This window comes from Bacillus rossius, chromosome 13 (genome assembly GCF_032445375.1).
Source record: "Bacillus rossius redtenbacheri isolate Brsri chromosome 13, Brsri_v3, whole genome shotgun sequence".
NCBI lineage: Eukaryota > Metazoa > Arthropoda > Insecta > Phasmatodea > Bacillidae > Bacillus > Bacillus rossius.
In genome coordinates, this window is record NC_086340.1 from 31,349,207 (window position 1) to 31,366,850 (window position 17,644).

General features: G+C 40.1%; 1 protein-coding gene across 1 annotated transcript in view; it reads left to right on the forward strand.

The window, feature by feature from the left end:
• Positions 1–17,644, forward strand: part of LOC134538616 (kinesin-like protein CG14535) — a 55,211-nt gene that overhangs the window by 12,196 nt on the left and 25,371 nt on the right. Inside the window, exons 4-5 of the mRNA XM_063380047.1 lie at positions 381–474; positions 15,593–15,751. Of these exons, the coding sequence (XP_063236117.1) occupies positions 381–474; positions 15,593–15,751 (253 nt within the window). The remainder of the gene's footprint in view (positions 1–380; positions 475–15,592; positions 15,752–17,644) is intronic.

The following is a 17,644-nucleotide window of genomic DNA, read 5'->3' on the forward strand; positions in this document are numbered from 1 at the left end:
ACTAACTAAAATTCAAGTCAACATTTTAGGAAATTTTAATGTCTTTCAGCATTTTAATATGTGTTGGATAAAAAATATAGTTTTGACTGATCCACAGTAGAAAAAAGATATGATCACAAATACGTTTACTTTATTTTATTTAACCTCTAAAATTTCCCGCTTTCTGAAAATAAAATGAAATAATTTATAAGGAGGAGAAAATGTAACTTGTTTACTAATTTTTCTAATATAATGTTTATATTTACTAAAACATAAGCTGTTAAGTCGCACAAAATATCCTACACATTTGTGAATATTTTTTTAATAAGTGTGCAGCCTGGGGCTTTTTTAACATAGAAAACACACTTATTTTAACTTCAAAGTCTCTGTTGGTTTCTCAGGTCGACGTGTGTTCCCACTTGCTGACAGAGGCACTCCACGCGGTCATCAATGGAACTGATGGCTGCTTCTTATCCTTTGGCGCGCCCTTACTCGGTAAGATCCAGCCCGCGTGCCATATCCATGTATTATTATATTATACACAGTATACTTATGGAGAGATAAAAAAATATTTTTATAATTATCGTCTTCTGCACGTATATAACTGTCGCTGATATGATTTCCAAACATAACAGTTAAAATCAGTTGGCGTAATAAATGTCATATGCTTTTGCTAATAACAGCTAATAAAACAGTTCAGTGTTTTTTTTTAAATGTGTGTAACATCTTAGCTCTCGGTGTACGGCATTTGGTGAGAGTAATTTCGTGAGTGGAGCGGTAATCGCATGGAACGGAAATGTGTAACGATAGTGCTGCCATCTGTGGCGGATGGCGTGAAACAAAAACAGAGACAATGAAAAAAAAAATGTATGAAGTGTTTACAAGATAGGAAGTATTTTAATAAAATTCCTTGTCGAAAATCATTTCCAAAGATGAGGTTTAGTATTTTTTAAAAGTATTTTTTCGCTTTTATCGGAGGCGTTTTGTTATAAAGTTTAACCTTTAGCTCTGCAAATCGAATGATTCTATAGTGGACGTAAGTAGTATAGGAATGGGGCCCCTAGGACACGGCTTCAGGCTGAGGTGCCGAGGTGCCGACCGTCATATTGGATTGTGACGTCACGGCGGCCATCTTGGATGAGCGTAACGGGACATAGCGTAACGGGACAAGTTTGACCTTGACCTTTGACCCTCAAAATCCGCCAAAATTGGGCAAAATTTGCCCAAAATTCCTCAAAAATCGCCAAAATTTCAATTTCTGTGAAAAAAAATTCCGCCAAAAAATCTCAAAAAATTCCACAATTAAAAAATTCCCGTTTTCGAGAGAAAAATTCCCGTTTCGAGGGAAAATTTCCCGTTTTTAGTCCTTAAAAATCCCAGCGGCTATAAATGTCCATATGTAGGCTTAAGCATCCATGTCTACAGCCTACGATAAGCCTCTGACGTCATCATGGATTATGACGTCACCGTTGTAATTTCTGTTACGGCCGCTATCTTTAACTTTTTTATTTATTATCCGATTTTAATGAAATTTTTTTTTAAAATTATAAAAATATTCATTTAATAAAATTTCAATAAAATTTTTTTAAAAATCATACATTAACGACACGGAGCTCGGAGTCCTCGGTTCAAACCCGACGAGTGCAAAAAAAATAAAAATGGCGACCGATCCTTCCCCCCGCGGTGGCTGCAGGCATACTGACTCCCACCACTTTTTTTCAAAGCATATATATCGTCAGGTAGTATGACGTCATGTTCGCCATCTTGTCCTCGTCTGCTGGAAGCCATCATCAGTGTATCGTCGGCGAGAGTGCGCTGACGCCATGTTAGTTTAAGTCTTATCCGCTAGAGTGCAGTAATCATTTATTATTGCTGTGACACCCGACATCTTGTCATTTGGCCGCCATCTTGAAAATCCGTAATTATTTAGCTAGAAATTCGGGAAAAATTCCAAAATTCATTAAATAAATTTGTAATCTATATACTGATTGATTAGGTCGACTAAGGTCCTTGGTACGATCTAGGACGATGCAAAAAAAAGGAAATATAACATCAATTTAACATAATAGTAACAGGTTCGAAAATAAAAACACTGCAAGTTCTTTTACAAACATAATATTTATTACATAATTTCTATTTTACTACAGGATCACCTGCGAAGGTTAGCAATCTTACAAACATTTAGGTCCGCATAGGCGTGAAATGACTAATTCTTAGCTCCAATCGGTTTATACAAGACAGAGTCCAGCCAGATCCTTTACAGACATAGTCCTCCTCTTCTTGACAGAGTTTCTGGATACCTTGTTTAACAGTTTTGCTTGATATCGTTAGAACTGTAAATTACTGCAGCCGATGTCTTGAATGCACACTTCTTCACTTTGTCATCGAACGGATAAGGCTTTCCATATATACAGTCCAACCACAAGTTATATTTCAAAGGTCCGTTTGTTGCTACGTCATCAGTAAGCTGATTGATTATGTCCTGTCTGATATCATCAAGAAAATTATAAATGTCCTTTGACTCACTTAACGTACTTGGATAATAGTAGTCTTTCAATGTTCCACGAAATGCAGACTGCGCCAAGTAGAAGCCATTATCGTTCACTTGTAATGCTCCGATCACAGTCTTATGTTTATTTTCATGTTCAGATGCCACAGCAATCGGTTGCTGCACATCAGTTTTTTTACTTGTACGCTCACGAGTCACCAATCTAAACTCAGGAGTCGTAATTGCTGCAGGTAGTTCAGCAGTAGGCGCACTGACTTCACCTTTACAGTTTATCGAATGTTGGCGCAAATTATCAATTCGAGTAAACCATTTATGACACTCGTCACAGCGAAACTTCATGCGAGAAGGATTCTTCGTACATTTACTCCTCTCATGTCTCCGTACATAATGTGCAAATGCAAACGTCATGTCGCAGTAGCCACAAGGATGCCTAGTTGAAGACAAACCCGAACCAGATGTCGCTGTTACTGCAACTGAATCATTTCCAGGCATACTCTTATGCACATCAATGCATCGCTGTTGTATAGAAACCTTTACTTTCTGCCGCACTGCAGGTCCTTTACATGTCTCCAAGTGATGCTTCAAATTAGCATTTCTTGTAAATTGCTTGCGACACTTAATACAACCAAACATTTTACGATAAGGGTTCTTGGCACATTCTCTCTTCTCGTGTCGACGAGCATTGCTGATGTTTGAGAAAATCTTGTCACAGTAACGACATCGATGTTCGTTAGTTGACGATTCGCCATCCATTGAAGTCTCCATCGAGGGCGAAACAGCGTTCGTCGAGGTTTCCTGTACAGTCAGCACTACCGGCATTAAAGTCTCTTCTGCTGGTGGTATCACATCTGTTGAAATCCCCTCCAATGTTGACGTCATCGTTACCAACGGGATCTGCTCCTCCGTCGTAGCTGTCGATAAGGTTCCTGTAGTCGATGGTACAACCTCCGAGTTCAACGTTAAAGACGGTAAAGATGCCATCGAGTTCGCAAGAACAGGTAATTACGCGATTTATGCACCAGATTAAACAATCTAGGTGATCCTTACACCGCCGTCGTCAGAAACAAACTGAGCGTCCTGCTGTCTAGGACTCGCTTATATACATGCACCGGATGGAATAATACGCTAGTCAAATCAAGAACAATTTATTATAATACTAGAGTCAAAACAACATTAAAAAAATAGAAGCACAATCAAAAAAAAAGGAAGCACACTTAGAAGCACCGACAACGAAAAGGCAGCACATTTGGAAGCACCGACAACGAAAAGGCAGCACATTTGGAAGCACCGACAACGAAAAAGGCAGCACCATCATCGAAAAGGCCGCACATTTGTCATTGGCTCCAATATTCATTGGCTTCAATATTCATTGGCTCCAATATTCATTGGCTCCAATATTCATTGGTTCCATCAGTCTATTGATTCTATCAGTCTAGTGACTCCAACAGTCATTGACACCAACGACCTTTTTCTTCATCAGCTCCAATGATATTTGGCTAGAATGCTACGAGTCTAAGAGACCATGAGACTACAATTATACGAGTGTACAAGACTCCTCCAACTACCTTCAAGTGTATAAAGCTCCAAATGCTCCAACAGCTCCAACACGCAATGTACGCGCAATACATGCAATTTACACGCAATAAATGTAATGATTACACAGTACACACACACACAGGAAACGGAACATACACACAGTACACACAGGAAACGGAACGTACACACAGTACACACAGGAAACGGAACGTACACACAGTACACACAGGAAACGGAACGTACACACAGTACACACAGGAAATGGAACGTACACACAGTACACACACAGGGAACGGAACGTACACACAGTACACACAGGAAACGGAACGTACACACAGTACACACAGGGAACGGAACGTACACACAGTACACACACAGGGAACGGAACGTACACACTGTACACACAGGAAACGGAACGTACACACAGTACACACAGGAAACGGAACGAACACGTAATATTCACGCAATTGACACACAGTACACGCAGAGTACACGCAATTTACGCAAAGTACACCCAATGTACGCAATGTACGCAATATATATATGTAATGTACACACAATGACTACGCTTCGTTCGCGCAGGACAAGCATTTAATGAAAACGAAGCACGTTTGGACGGAAATTCTATAAAAGGAAAGCTCATTTAACGAAAAGGAGGCGCATTCTCTCGTTCATTCAACTTGGTAGGATACGATCTTCAATGATAAGTTAGGATATAATCTCTCCAACAGTCTATGAATCCAACAGTTTATATTTCCATTAGCCATCGACTCCAACAGTCATTGGCTCCAACAGTCATTGCCTCCAACAGACATTGTCTCCAACGGCCTTTTGGTTCATCAGCTCCAATGATATTTGGTTAGAATGCTACGACTCTAAGAGACTATGAGACTACAATTCTACGAGTGTACAAGACTCCTCCAACTACCTTCAAGCGTACAAAGCTCCAACTACTTCAGCAGCATTATGTTATAATAGTACAAGGCTACTTGACTACGAAGCTACAAGTCTACATGGCTCCAATTGCGGCATCTGTCTTCGTCTGAATTTTCTCTTTGACTCCAACTCCGCCCCGCCAGCATCTCTTCGATCTGCACCTCGATTATGTTATAATAGTACAAGGCTACTTGACTACGAAGCTACAAGTCTACATGGCTCCAATTACGGCATCTGTCTTCGGCTGAATTTTCTCTTTGGCTCCAACTGCTACAGCAGCATTGTTATAATAGTACAAGGCTACTTGACTACGAAGCTACACATCTACAAGGCTCCAATTATCACATCTGTCTTCGTCAGCATTTTCTCTTTTGCTCCCACTGCTCCAACAGCATTATGTTATATGATTCCATGGATACTTTGTTACATAGCTACAGGTCTACGAGGTTCCAATGCATCATGTTTACGAAGCTTCCAGAACACAGGGTTACGAGACTGCGAGGCTACAGGACTACGAAGCTTCCAGGACACGAGGTTACATGGCTACGAGACTACATGACTCTAACTGATTACAATAGCACCACTCAGTGGTGAGAGTTAGGTTATCTCATGCAAAAGTACTTTATGCATGTAGTTCTGCTTTTCAACAACAGATGTCGCCACATGTTGCTTGCAGGTAAATAATATTTAGTTCTTTTATGCGGGATGCGGGATGCTCACTAACGATCACAAAAGAAGGATGGCCTCGCTAGACTCCAAGGAAAAGGAAGTTCGTCTTACATGTTGGTGCTCCACAGATGTCTCATGGCGTAATATTAATTTGACTGAGTAATGATATTTGTCAATTCCACCTGATAAAAATATTGCAAGTTTTGATTTAGTAGCAGAAATTATCGAATTAAATGTAACTCCAATTAAAATGACATGTCTCAATAGACAAAAAAAAATCCATGCAGAGAGTGGTTCCTCAGAATAGTCAGAAACACTTGAAGAAACCACAGGAATGATTGCAAGAACACGGGAAAAACCATCAAATTATTGACATTAATAATCAGGAGCACACGGAGAAAACCATCATAATATTGGCAAGAATAATGAGGAGCACACGGAGAAAACCATCATAATATTGACCAGATTTATAAGAAGTACTCGGAGAAAACCACCACATGTTTTCCTTGATATCATAAAATTACAGGAAAAAATATTTAAAAAAAATAAAAATAAATTAATAAAAAAATAAAAAAAATAAAAAAATGCATAAACAGTTTCTGCTAGCTTGTAAACTTATCATTGTTGAGCAAAGATAGAGTTCTTGTACAAGCCAGAAATTTATGCATTTTTTTATTTTTTTAATTTTTTTATTAATTTATTTTTATTTTTTTTTAAATATTTTTTCCTGTAATTTTATGATATCAAGGAAAACATGTGGTGGTTTTCTCCGAGTACTTCTGATTAATCTGGTCAATATTATGATGGTTTTCTCCGTGTGCTCCTGATTATTCTTGCCAATATTATGATGGTTTTCTCCGTGTGCTCCTGATTATTAATGTCAATAATTTGATGGTTTTTCCCGTGTTCTTGCAATCATTCCTGTGGTTTCTTCAAGTGTTTCTGACTATTCTGAGGAACCACTCTCTGCATGGATTTTTTTTTGTCTATTGAGACATGTCATTTTAATTGGAGTTACATTTAATTCGATAATTTCTGCTACTAAATCAAAACTTGCAATATTTTTATCAGGTGGAATTGACAAATATCATTACTCAGTCAAATTAATATTACGCCATGAGACATCTGTGGAGCACCAACATGTAAGACGAACTTCCTTTTCCTTGGAGTCTAGCGAAGCCATCCTTCTTTTGTGATCGTTAGTGAGCATCCCGCATTCCCGCATAAAAGAACTAAATATTATTTACCTGCAAGCAACATGTGGCGACATCTGTTGTTGAAAAGCAGAACTACATGCATAAAGTATTTTTGCATGAGATAACCTAACTCTCACCACTGAGTGGTGCTATTGTAATCAGTTAGAGTCATGTAGTCTCGTAGCCATGTAGCCTCGTGTCCTGGAAGCTTCGTAGTCCTGTAGCCTCGCAGTCTCGTAACCCTGTGTTCTGGAAGCTTCGTAAACATGATGCATTGGAACCTCGTAGACCTGTAGCTATGTAACAAAGTATCCATGGAATCATATAACATAATGCTGTTGGAGCAGTGGGAGCAAAAGAGAAAATGCTGACGAAGACAGATGTGATAATTGGAGCCTTGTAGATGTGTAGCTTCGTAGTCAAGTAGCCTTGTACTATTATAACATAATGCTGCTGTAGCAGTTGGAGCCAAAGAGAAAATTCAGCCGAAGACAGATGCCGTAATTGGAGCCATGTAGACTTGTAGCTTCGTAGTCAAGTAGCCTTGTACTATTATAACATAATCGAGGTGCAGATCGAAGAGATGCTGGCGGGCGGAGTTGGAGTCAAAGAGAAAATTCAGACGAAGACAGATGCCGCAATTGGAGCCATGTAGACTTGTAGCTTCGTAGTCAAGTAGCCTTGTACTATTATAACATAATGCTGCTGAAGTAGTTGGAGCTTTGTACGCTTGAAGGTAGTTGGAGGAGTCTTGTACACTCGTAGAATTGTAGTCTCATAGTCTCTTAGAGTCGTAGCATTCTAACCAAATATCATTGGAGCTGATGAACCAAAAGGCCGTTGGAGACAATGTCTGTTGGAGGCAATGACTGTTGGAGCCAATGACTGTTGGAGTCGATGGCTAATGGAAATATAAACTGTTGGATTCATAGACTGTTGGAGAGATTATATCCTAACTTATCATTGAAGATCGTATCCTACCAAGTTGAATGAACGAGAGAATGCGCCTCCTTTTCGTTAAATGAGCTTTCCTTTTATAGAATTTCCGTCCAAACGTGCTTCGTTTTCATTAAATGCTTGTCCTGCGCGAACGAAGCGTAGTCATTGTGTGTACATTACATATATATATTGCGTACATTGCGTACATTGGGTGTACTTTGCGTAAATTGCGTGTACTCTGCGTGTACTGTGTGTCAATTGCGTGAATATTACGTGTTCGTTCCGTTTCCTGTGTGTACTGTGTGTACGTTCCGTTTCCTGTGTGTACAGTGTGTACGTTCCGTTCCCTGTGTGTGTACTGTGTGTACGTTCCGTTCCCTGTGTGTACTATGTGTACCTTCCGTTTCCTGTGTGTACTGTGTGTACGTTCCGTTTCCTGTGTGTACTGTGTGTACGTTCCGTTTCCTGTGTGTACTGTGTGTATGTTCCGTTTCCTGTGTGTGTGTGTACTGTGTAATCATTACATTTATTGCGTGTAAATTGCATGTATTGCGCGTACATTGCGTGTTGGAGCTGTTGGAGCATTTGGAGCTTTATACACTTGAAGGTAGTTGGAGGAGTCTTGTACACTCGTAGAATTGTAGTCTCATGGTCTCTTAGACTCGTAGCATTCTAGCCAAATATCATTGGAGCTGATGAAGAAAAAGGTCGTTGGTGTCAATGACTGTTGGAGTCACTAGACTGATAGAATCAATAGACTGATGGAACCAATGAATATTGGAGCCAATGAATATTGGAGCCAATGAATATTGGAGCCAATGACAAATGTGCGGCCTTTTCGATGATGGTGCTGCCTTTTTCGTTGTCGGTGCTTCCAAATGTGCTGCCTTTTCGTTGTCGGTGCTTCCAAATGTGCTGCCTTTTCGTTGTCGGTGCTTCCAAGTGTGCTTCCTTTTTTTTTGATGGTGCTTCTATTTTTTTAATGTTGTTTTGACTCTAGTATTATAATAAATTGTTCTTGATTTGACTAGCGTATTATTCCATCCTGTGCATGTATATAAGCGAGTCCTAGACAGCAGGACGCTCAGTTTGTTTCTGACGACGGCGGTGTAAGGATCACCTAGATTGTTTAATCTGGTGCATAAATCGCGTAATTACCTGTTCTTGCGAACTCGATGGCATCTTTACCGTCTTTAACGTTGAACTCGGAGGTTGTACCATCGACTACAGGAACCTTATCGACAGCTACGACGGAGGAGCAGATCCCGTTGGTAACGATGACGTCAACATTGGAGGGGATTTCAACAGATGTGATACCACCAGCAGAAGAGACTTTAATGCCGGTAGTGCTGACTGTACAGGAAACCTCGACGAATGCTGTTTCGCCCTCGATGGAGACTTCAATGGATGGCGAATCGTCAACTAACGAACATCGATGTCGTTACTGTGACAAGATTTTCTCAAACATCAGCAATGCTCGTCGACACGAGAAGAGAGAATGTGCCAAGAACCCTTATCGTAAAATGTTTGGTTGTATTAAGTGTCACAAGCAATTTACAAGAAATGCTAATTTGAAGCATTACTTGGAGACATGTAAAGGACCTGCAGTGCGGCAGAAAGTAAAGGTTTCTATACAACAGCGATGCATTGATGTGCATAAGAGTATGCCTGGAAATGATTCAGTTGCAGTAACAGCGACATCTGGTTCGGGTTTGTCTTCAACTAGGCATCCTTGTGGCTACTGCGACATGACGTTTGCATTTGCACATTATGTACGGAGACATGAGAGGAGTAAATGTACGAAGAATCCTTCTCGCATGAAGTTTCGCTGTGACGAGTGTCATAAATGGTTTACTCGAATTGATAATTTGCGCCAACATTCGATAAACTGTAAAGGTGAAGTCAGTGCGCCTACTGCTGAACTACCTGCAGCAATTACGACTCCTGAGTTTAGATTGGTGACTCGTGAGCGTACAAGTAAAAAAACTGATGTGCAGCAACCGATTGCTGTGGCATCTGAACATGAAAATAAACATAAGACTGTGATCGGAGCATTACAAGTGAACGATAATGGCTTCTACTTGGCGCAGTCTGCATTTCGTGGAACATTGAAAGACTACTATTATCCAAGTACGTTAAGTGAGTCAAAGGACATTTATAATTTTCTTGATGATATCAGACAGGACATAATCAATCAGCTTACTGATGACGTAGCAACAAACGGACCTTTGAAATATAACTTGTGGTTGGACTGTATATATGGAAAGCCTTATCCGTTCGATGACAAAGTGAAGAAGTGTGCATTCAAGACATCGGCTGCAGTAATTTACAGTTCTAACGATATCAAGCAAAACTGTTAAACAAGGTATCCAGAAACTCTGTCAAGAAGAGGAGGACTATGTCTGTAAAGGATCTGGCTGGACTCTGTCTTGTATAAACCGATTGGAGCTAAGAATTAGTCATTTCACGCCTATGCGGACCTAAATGTTTGTAAGATTGCTAACCTTCGCAGGTGATCCTGTAGTAAAATAGAAATTATGTAATAAATATTATGTTTGTAAAAGAACTTGCAGTGTTTTTATTTTCGAACCTGTTACTATTATGTTAAATTGATGTTATATTTCCTTTTTTTTGCATCGTCCTAGATCGTACCAAGGACCTTAGTCGACCTAATCAATCAGTATATAGATTACAAATTTATTTAATGAATTTTGGAATTTTTCCCGAATTTCTAGCTAAATAATTACGGATTTTCAAGATGGCGGCCAAATGACAAGATGTCGGGTGTCACAGCAATAATAAATGATTACTGCACTCTAGCGGATAAGACTTAAACTAACATGGCGTCAGCGCACTCTCGCCGACGATACACTGATGATGGCTTCCAGCAGACGAGGACAAGATGGCGAACATGACGTCATACTACCTGACGATATATATGCTTTGAAAAAAAGTGGTGGGAGTCAGTATGCCTGCAGCCACCGCGGGGGGAAGGATCGGTCGCCATTTTTATTTTTTTTGCACTCGTCGGGTTTGAACCGAGGACTCCGAGCTCCGTGTCGTTAATGTATGATTTTTAAAAAAATTTTATTGAAATTTTATTAAATGAATATTTTTATAATTTTAAAAAAAAATTTCATTAAAATCGGATAATAAATAAAAAAGTTAAAGATAGCGGCCGTAACAGAAATTACAACGGTGACGTCATAATCCATGATGACGTCAGAGGCTTATCGTAGGCTGTAGACATGGATGCTTAAGCCTACATATGGACATTTATAGCCGCTGGGATTTTTAAGGACTAAAAACTGGAAATTTTCCCTCGAAACGGGAATTTTTCTCTCGAAAACGGGAATTTTTTAATTGTGGAATTTTTTGAGATTTTTTGGCGGAATTTTTTTCCACAGAAATTGAAATTTTGGCGATTTTTGAGGAATTTTGGGCAAATTTTGCCCAATTTTGGCGGATTTTGAGGGTCAAAGGTCAAGGTCAAACTTGTCCCGTTACGCTATGTCCCGTTACGCTCATCCAAGATGGCCGCCGTGACGTCACAATCCAATATGACGGTCGGCACCTCGGCACCTCAGCCTGAAGCCGTGTCCTAGGGGCCCCATTCCTATACTACTGACGTAGTTGCTCCGACAGCGAATCCAAGCGGTGGATGCGGAAAATACGTGCGATTCGCGGAAATAAATGTAGTTGATAACACAATTTTCTTGTATTTAACACGCACGGCATTATTTTTAAGAATTCTACGTTAAATTTCGTGACTGAGTTTTGTATTATAAGTTTATTTGTAACATGAGAACACGTGAATTTGCTCTTTACACAGGTTAGATATTTACACATTACTGACGAGTGTTGAAAGACTCACATTTTTTTTTTCTTTCCAAAGACTATATTTAACATAGTGATTTGACAATACATATTTTTACTTTACTTATTAAGACTAGGGACAAGCATTTTTCACGAAAAAAATTTGAACGCCTATAAGATTGCAAAATCATCTGCCCACGCCAATTATTTGACTTTGACTTATTTGACTGGGCTGATTTATTGTGATTGTTGTGCCGACGGTAGTGAGTTACCTGAAATAACTCAGCCAATCACGGAACACGCTAAAAATACCTAGTTATTATACTCTCTGCTATAGACATGTCTGTTATGACTTTTATCATCATCTGCACGTAAAACAATCATTGGCAAATGATTTCCCAAAATACGAGTTTAGAATCATCTGGCGTACTAATTTTCACATGCATTTTCTAATACAAGCCTAATATTTCTTTTCTAAAGTCTTTGATCTCATACAACTCATCACTTTGAGAATACATAGTTTACTTTAATAGTCATGACCTTCAAATAGGGACCGGAATAATTCGCGTGTCCAATGACCTCGGAAATAGAATGCACAATCCTCCGCACACGCAGGGCGATGTGACATACCCAATGGCCGCAAGACCTCTCAACTGATTTGCCAAATTTGATACTTCTTTGACAGACGGTTTCGAGTTCAGTCTTAGGTTGCGATGCTGGCGTGTCAAGTATTTTTGAGCAGAGTTGTATATTCTTCGCAAATGAAGCTGAACTTCATCCGTCAATAAAGAAAATCATCCCAGTGTGCACAGTTTCAAAGTTTTTTTTTTTGCTATGACGTTGAAGGATACGCAAGTACTCTGAATCGGCAATTTTTTTGTGGGGGGGGGGGGGGGGGGGAGGTATATGAGCAAGTCTTTCAGTACTCGCCATTAATGTGTGCACATCTAACCTCGGTAACGAGCAAATTATCGTGTGTTCTTATGTTGTTCATCTTGCAAATAAACCTATAATACTAAACTCTGACACGAGAGTTAAAGTAGAATTCTTTGAAATAATGCCGAGCGTGATAAATTTACTTATCAATAAAATATTACTTTTCAAGTACGTACCAAACTTTCTAGACGCGAGTCACACACTTACTTTCTGCGCCCGCCGCTAGAATTCGCTGCTTGAATCGTAAACGTTGCTTGTCACCATCACCCGCAAATTGCAGCGCGAAACAAACGGAAATTTTGAGCTATTAGAAACTGCTCCAATAAAAGTGAAAAATACTTGAAAAAATTTCTAAACCACGGCTTTGGACCTGTTCTTCGACATGGAATTTTATTTACATATTTTTTATCTTGCTGAAATTTACCAAACAGTTAATACTATGAAGTTAGAAATTATACTTCCATAGCATTACAAAAATATTAACCTAAATGTTTTTTGACTTGATAACGTCTTATAAAACGATGAACGCTGGCTGCACGCACGAAAAATTGTCACGTTCCGTCTGAGCCGAGCGTGCAAGAACCGGCCAACCACCGTGCGAGAAAATCTTCTGTAATATCAAACAGGTTAAGGCGTTTTTTTTTTTATCTAATTGTTCGTGATTATATTTACACAAATTATTTAAATTAAATCAGAAAAAACTGTAAATAATATTTGAAAATTAAAAAGTATGCAATTTTTCATCAATGTTTTCTGATGACGTTATCACGTAAAATTATCGTCCGTAAACCGACTTTACAGAAAACCATCTTTTTTTTAAGTTTTTGCTTAAACGACTGAAATCAGTATGTAATTAATCACTACAAACTTACGTTAATCTTATTGAACTTATTAAATTTTATGTTAGCTAATATAATTTGAATATATTATTATGTTTTTAATAAAAGCTAAAAAAAATGTTCAGTGACGAGATTAGAACCACGTTACCAAGCGCGCGTTCTAACGCCGTGCTACTGATCTCGTTCACATTGTGCATGAAGAATAATAATTATAATAATTGTAATGCCAGTTTTCTTAGATATTTTAAAACTTGATATTAGTTTTTACTATGACCATTTTAGTTTACAAAATATATTCGGGATTAGTTTCACTATCATACAGATTCATTTGGCACACCGATACGTTTCATATGTACCCTTATGTGTAAGAATGTGACTATATACGGGTTTATGTTGCTTGGCGTTGGTCTACCATCTTTGTTTCACATTTACGTTCTTTTGACTTCCGTTCCATTTTCACGAAATTACTTCAACCAAATACCGTCTGCCATCTATCGGACTGACGGGAAAACAACGCCAAGATTTTATACAAAAAAAAAAGTAGCTCTCCGATATTATGCCTAGTTTATAACTACACAAGAACGCGTGATGCAAAAATTTCAGCAAAAACATTTTAGAGTACCGGTTTATAAATAACGCAAGGCACAATAATGTAACTCAAGTATTGTTCAACTCCGAGCTTTCTTGCTTTTTGTCTTGCGTTTTCGAGAAGTTTTCCGAAAACTTTTAAAGACGCAGAATTTATATGCATTGAAACAGAAGATGTTGTTTGACATGTTTACACATGTTAAACTTTCACAAGTGAGAAAAGATAACATTTTAAAATCAAATTATTAATATTTTTCTTCTTTTCTCACGATAAAAGGTATTTCTAAAAATGCCCAGGGTATCAATTTGATTTATAATGTTTTAGCATTTTAAGTTGTAGGCTTGGGTGGCATATTGCGACTTGAGTGTCCCTTTTAAAGAACTGTGATATTCTTACGTTGGTTGCGCTGTCGTGCTGTTGAGTCATTGCGTTTTTTTAGTAGTTCATTTACCCAGCCTTAGGCTTATTATGTAGTGACAAGGAAGCGGATACATATAATCTAAACTGAGACGTAATTCTCGGTAAGGAGTACCTACATTGTCACACATGCGGTCACGGATACTTTCAGATTAGCTCGGAAATGCCCAGCTCTTCCGTGGTAGCTGTGTTTGTCTACATCTTAAATACAATAAATATTTTTACAAGCATATCTACGGTTCTATCATTATTTTGGAGTTTATTTTTATTACATATATGTGTGTGTGTAAATCCTGGTCGTTTGTTACGTTCTCGAAGCTCGTTTTTTTAATTTAATTATTTTTTTCGATACCGTGAAATTAAATCTCGTTGGTTGCCATTGGTTACGTTTCCGTGCATTTTGGAAGCAGCAGACGTGGTAGTGAAATGTTCGGGGGGTATCCGTCTTCCTATCTGTGTCAGCGTAGACTATGCCTAAAATAAAATAGGGTTGTTTAAGTTTTCATAATGTCGGTACCCTATGTAATAAACGGACAGCTACATTGTTCATTGTGGGCATACCGTCTTCCAGCCATCGGACTGACATGAGTACAGCGCCAGGTTTTCATCGACAGAGAGAAATCTCGGAGCTGTCCGGTGTTAAGACCACCCGGTACACATGAACAGTCCGATCTGAGAGTTCGGACTTACCAGTCAGAACTTAACAGTCCGAATCGCCGTGGTGGGAACGGCGTATCGCCGGTCCAAACTGTTGTTCCAAACAATTATTTAACAGTCCATCATATGTGTGTCGTGGTAGATAACATTGTTTTTACTCTTCAGTTATTTTGATATTTTTTATTTACTTTTTTTGAAAATTAAAACTGCTACTTTAATTGCAACATCCAACGTATCTTCAATATTCTACGATGAAACGTTACGAGAGCATTCAAAAGCAGCAAAAACCACAAGACTAATTGTGTGTGGGGAAAGCTTCAGTTCGGGCTTAGCAGTCCATAGAACAAGGAGGGAGTTACTGTGGAAACTGAAACAATGTTTCCCACGACATGTGATGCTATCTGCTGGGCAGGCCCATACCTACTAGCAAAAAATAAAAAAAATAAAAACTGGGTAAGGTTTATAAATATATTTATCCTACTTGATGACTAATTGCTAACTACTGTTTTGTAATATAAATGAGCTGTAGTGTTACAAGACAGAGTGTAGGACGGGCTGTGGGTGCTCCCGGCAGGTCGGCACCCGGGGGTCGAGGCCTGCGCCGCCGCGTGGTTGTTCCGCGGAGTGGCGGAGCGGCGCCAGCGCTCCGGGGCCAGGTTCTCTGTGCGCGTGTCCGCCGTCGAGGTGTGCGCCGCCGGCGTCGCCAGGGACCTGCTGCAGCCGTACGCCGGCGGTGCGTCTCTCTCCACTTGTTCCATCAGTCCTGTACTCTCTCTCCTCTTGTTCCATCAGTCCTGTACTCTCTCTCCACTTGTTACATCAGTCATACACTCACTCTCCTCTTGTTCAATCAGTACTATACTCACTCTCCTCTTGTTCCATCAGTCCTGCACTCACTCTCCTCTTGTTCCATCAGTACTGTACTAACTCTCCTCTTGTTCCATCAGTACTGTACTCACTCTCCACTTGTTCCATCAGTCCTGTACTCACTCTCCTCTTGTTCCATCAGTACTGTACTCACTCTCCACTTGTTCCATCAGTCCTGTACTCACTCTCCTCTTGTTCCATCAGTCCTGCACTCACTCTCCTCTTGTTCAATCAGTACTATACTCACTCTCCTCTTGTTCCATCAGTCCTGCACTCACTCTCCTCTTGTTCCATCAGTACTGTACTCAACCTCCGCTTGTTTCATCAGTCCTGTACTCACTCTCCTCTTGTTCCATCAGTCCTGCACTCACTCTCCTCTTGTTCAATCAGTACTATACTCCCTCACCTCTTGTTCCATCAGTCCTGCACTCACTCTCCTCTTGTTCCATCAGTACTGTACTAACTCTCCTCTTGTTCCATCAGTACTGTACTTACTCTCCACTTGTTCCATCAGTCCTGTACTCACTCTCCTCTTGTTCCATCAGTACTGCACTCACTCTCCTCTTGTTCAATCAACACTATACTCACTCTCCTCTTGTTCCATCAGTCCTGCACTCACTCTCCTCTTGTTCCATCAGTACTGTACTAACGCTCCTCTTGTTCCATCAGTACTGTACTCACTCTCCACGTGTTCCATCAGTCCTGTACTCACTCTCCTCTTGTTCCATCAGTCCTGCACTCACTCTCCTCTTGTTCAATCAGAACTATACTCACTCTCCTCTTGTTCCATCAGTCCTGCACTCACTCTCCTCTTGTTCCATCAGTACTGTACTAACCCTCCTCTTGTTCCATCAGTACTGTACTCACTCTCCACTTGTTCCATCAGTACTGCACTCACTCTCCTCTTGTTCAATCAGTCCTGCACTCACTCTCCTCTTGTTCCATCAGTACTATACTCACACTCCTCTTGTTCCATCAGTCCTGCACTCACTCTCCTCTTGTTCCATCATTACTGTACTAACTCTCCTCTTGTTCCATCAGTACTGTACTCACTCTCCACTTGTTCCATCAGTCCTGCAATCACTCTCCTCTTGTTCCACCAGTCCTGCACTAGCTCTCCGCTTGTTCTATCAGCCTGTACTCACTCTCCACTTGTTCCATCAGTCCTGTACTCACTCTCCTCTTGTTCCATCAGTCCTGTACTCACTCTCCTCTTGTACCATCAGTCCTGTACTCACTCTCCACTTGTTCCACCAGTCCTGCACTCACTCTCCTCTTGTTCAATCAGTACTATACTCACTCTCCTCTTGTTCCATCAGTCCTGCACTCACTCTCCTCTTGTTCCATCAGTCCTGCACTCACTCTCCACTTGTTCCATCAGTACTGTATTCACTCTCCACTTGTTCCATCAGTCCTGGACTCACTCTCCTCTTGTTCCATCAGTCCTGTACTCACTCTCCACTTGTTCCATCAGTCCTGCACTCACTCTCCTCTTGTTCAATCAGTACTATACTCACTCTCCTCTTGTTCCACCAGTCCTGCAATAGCTCTCCGCTTGTTCTATCAGCCTGTACTCACTCTCCACTTGTTCCATCAGTCCTGTACTTACTCTCCTCTTGTTCAATCAGTCCTGTACTCACTCTCCTCTTGTACCATCAGTCCTGTACTCACTCTCCACTTGTTCCATCAGTCCTGCACTCACTCTCCTCTTGTTCCATCAGTCCTGTACTCTCTCTCCACTTGTTACATCAGTCATACA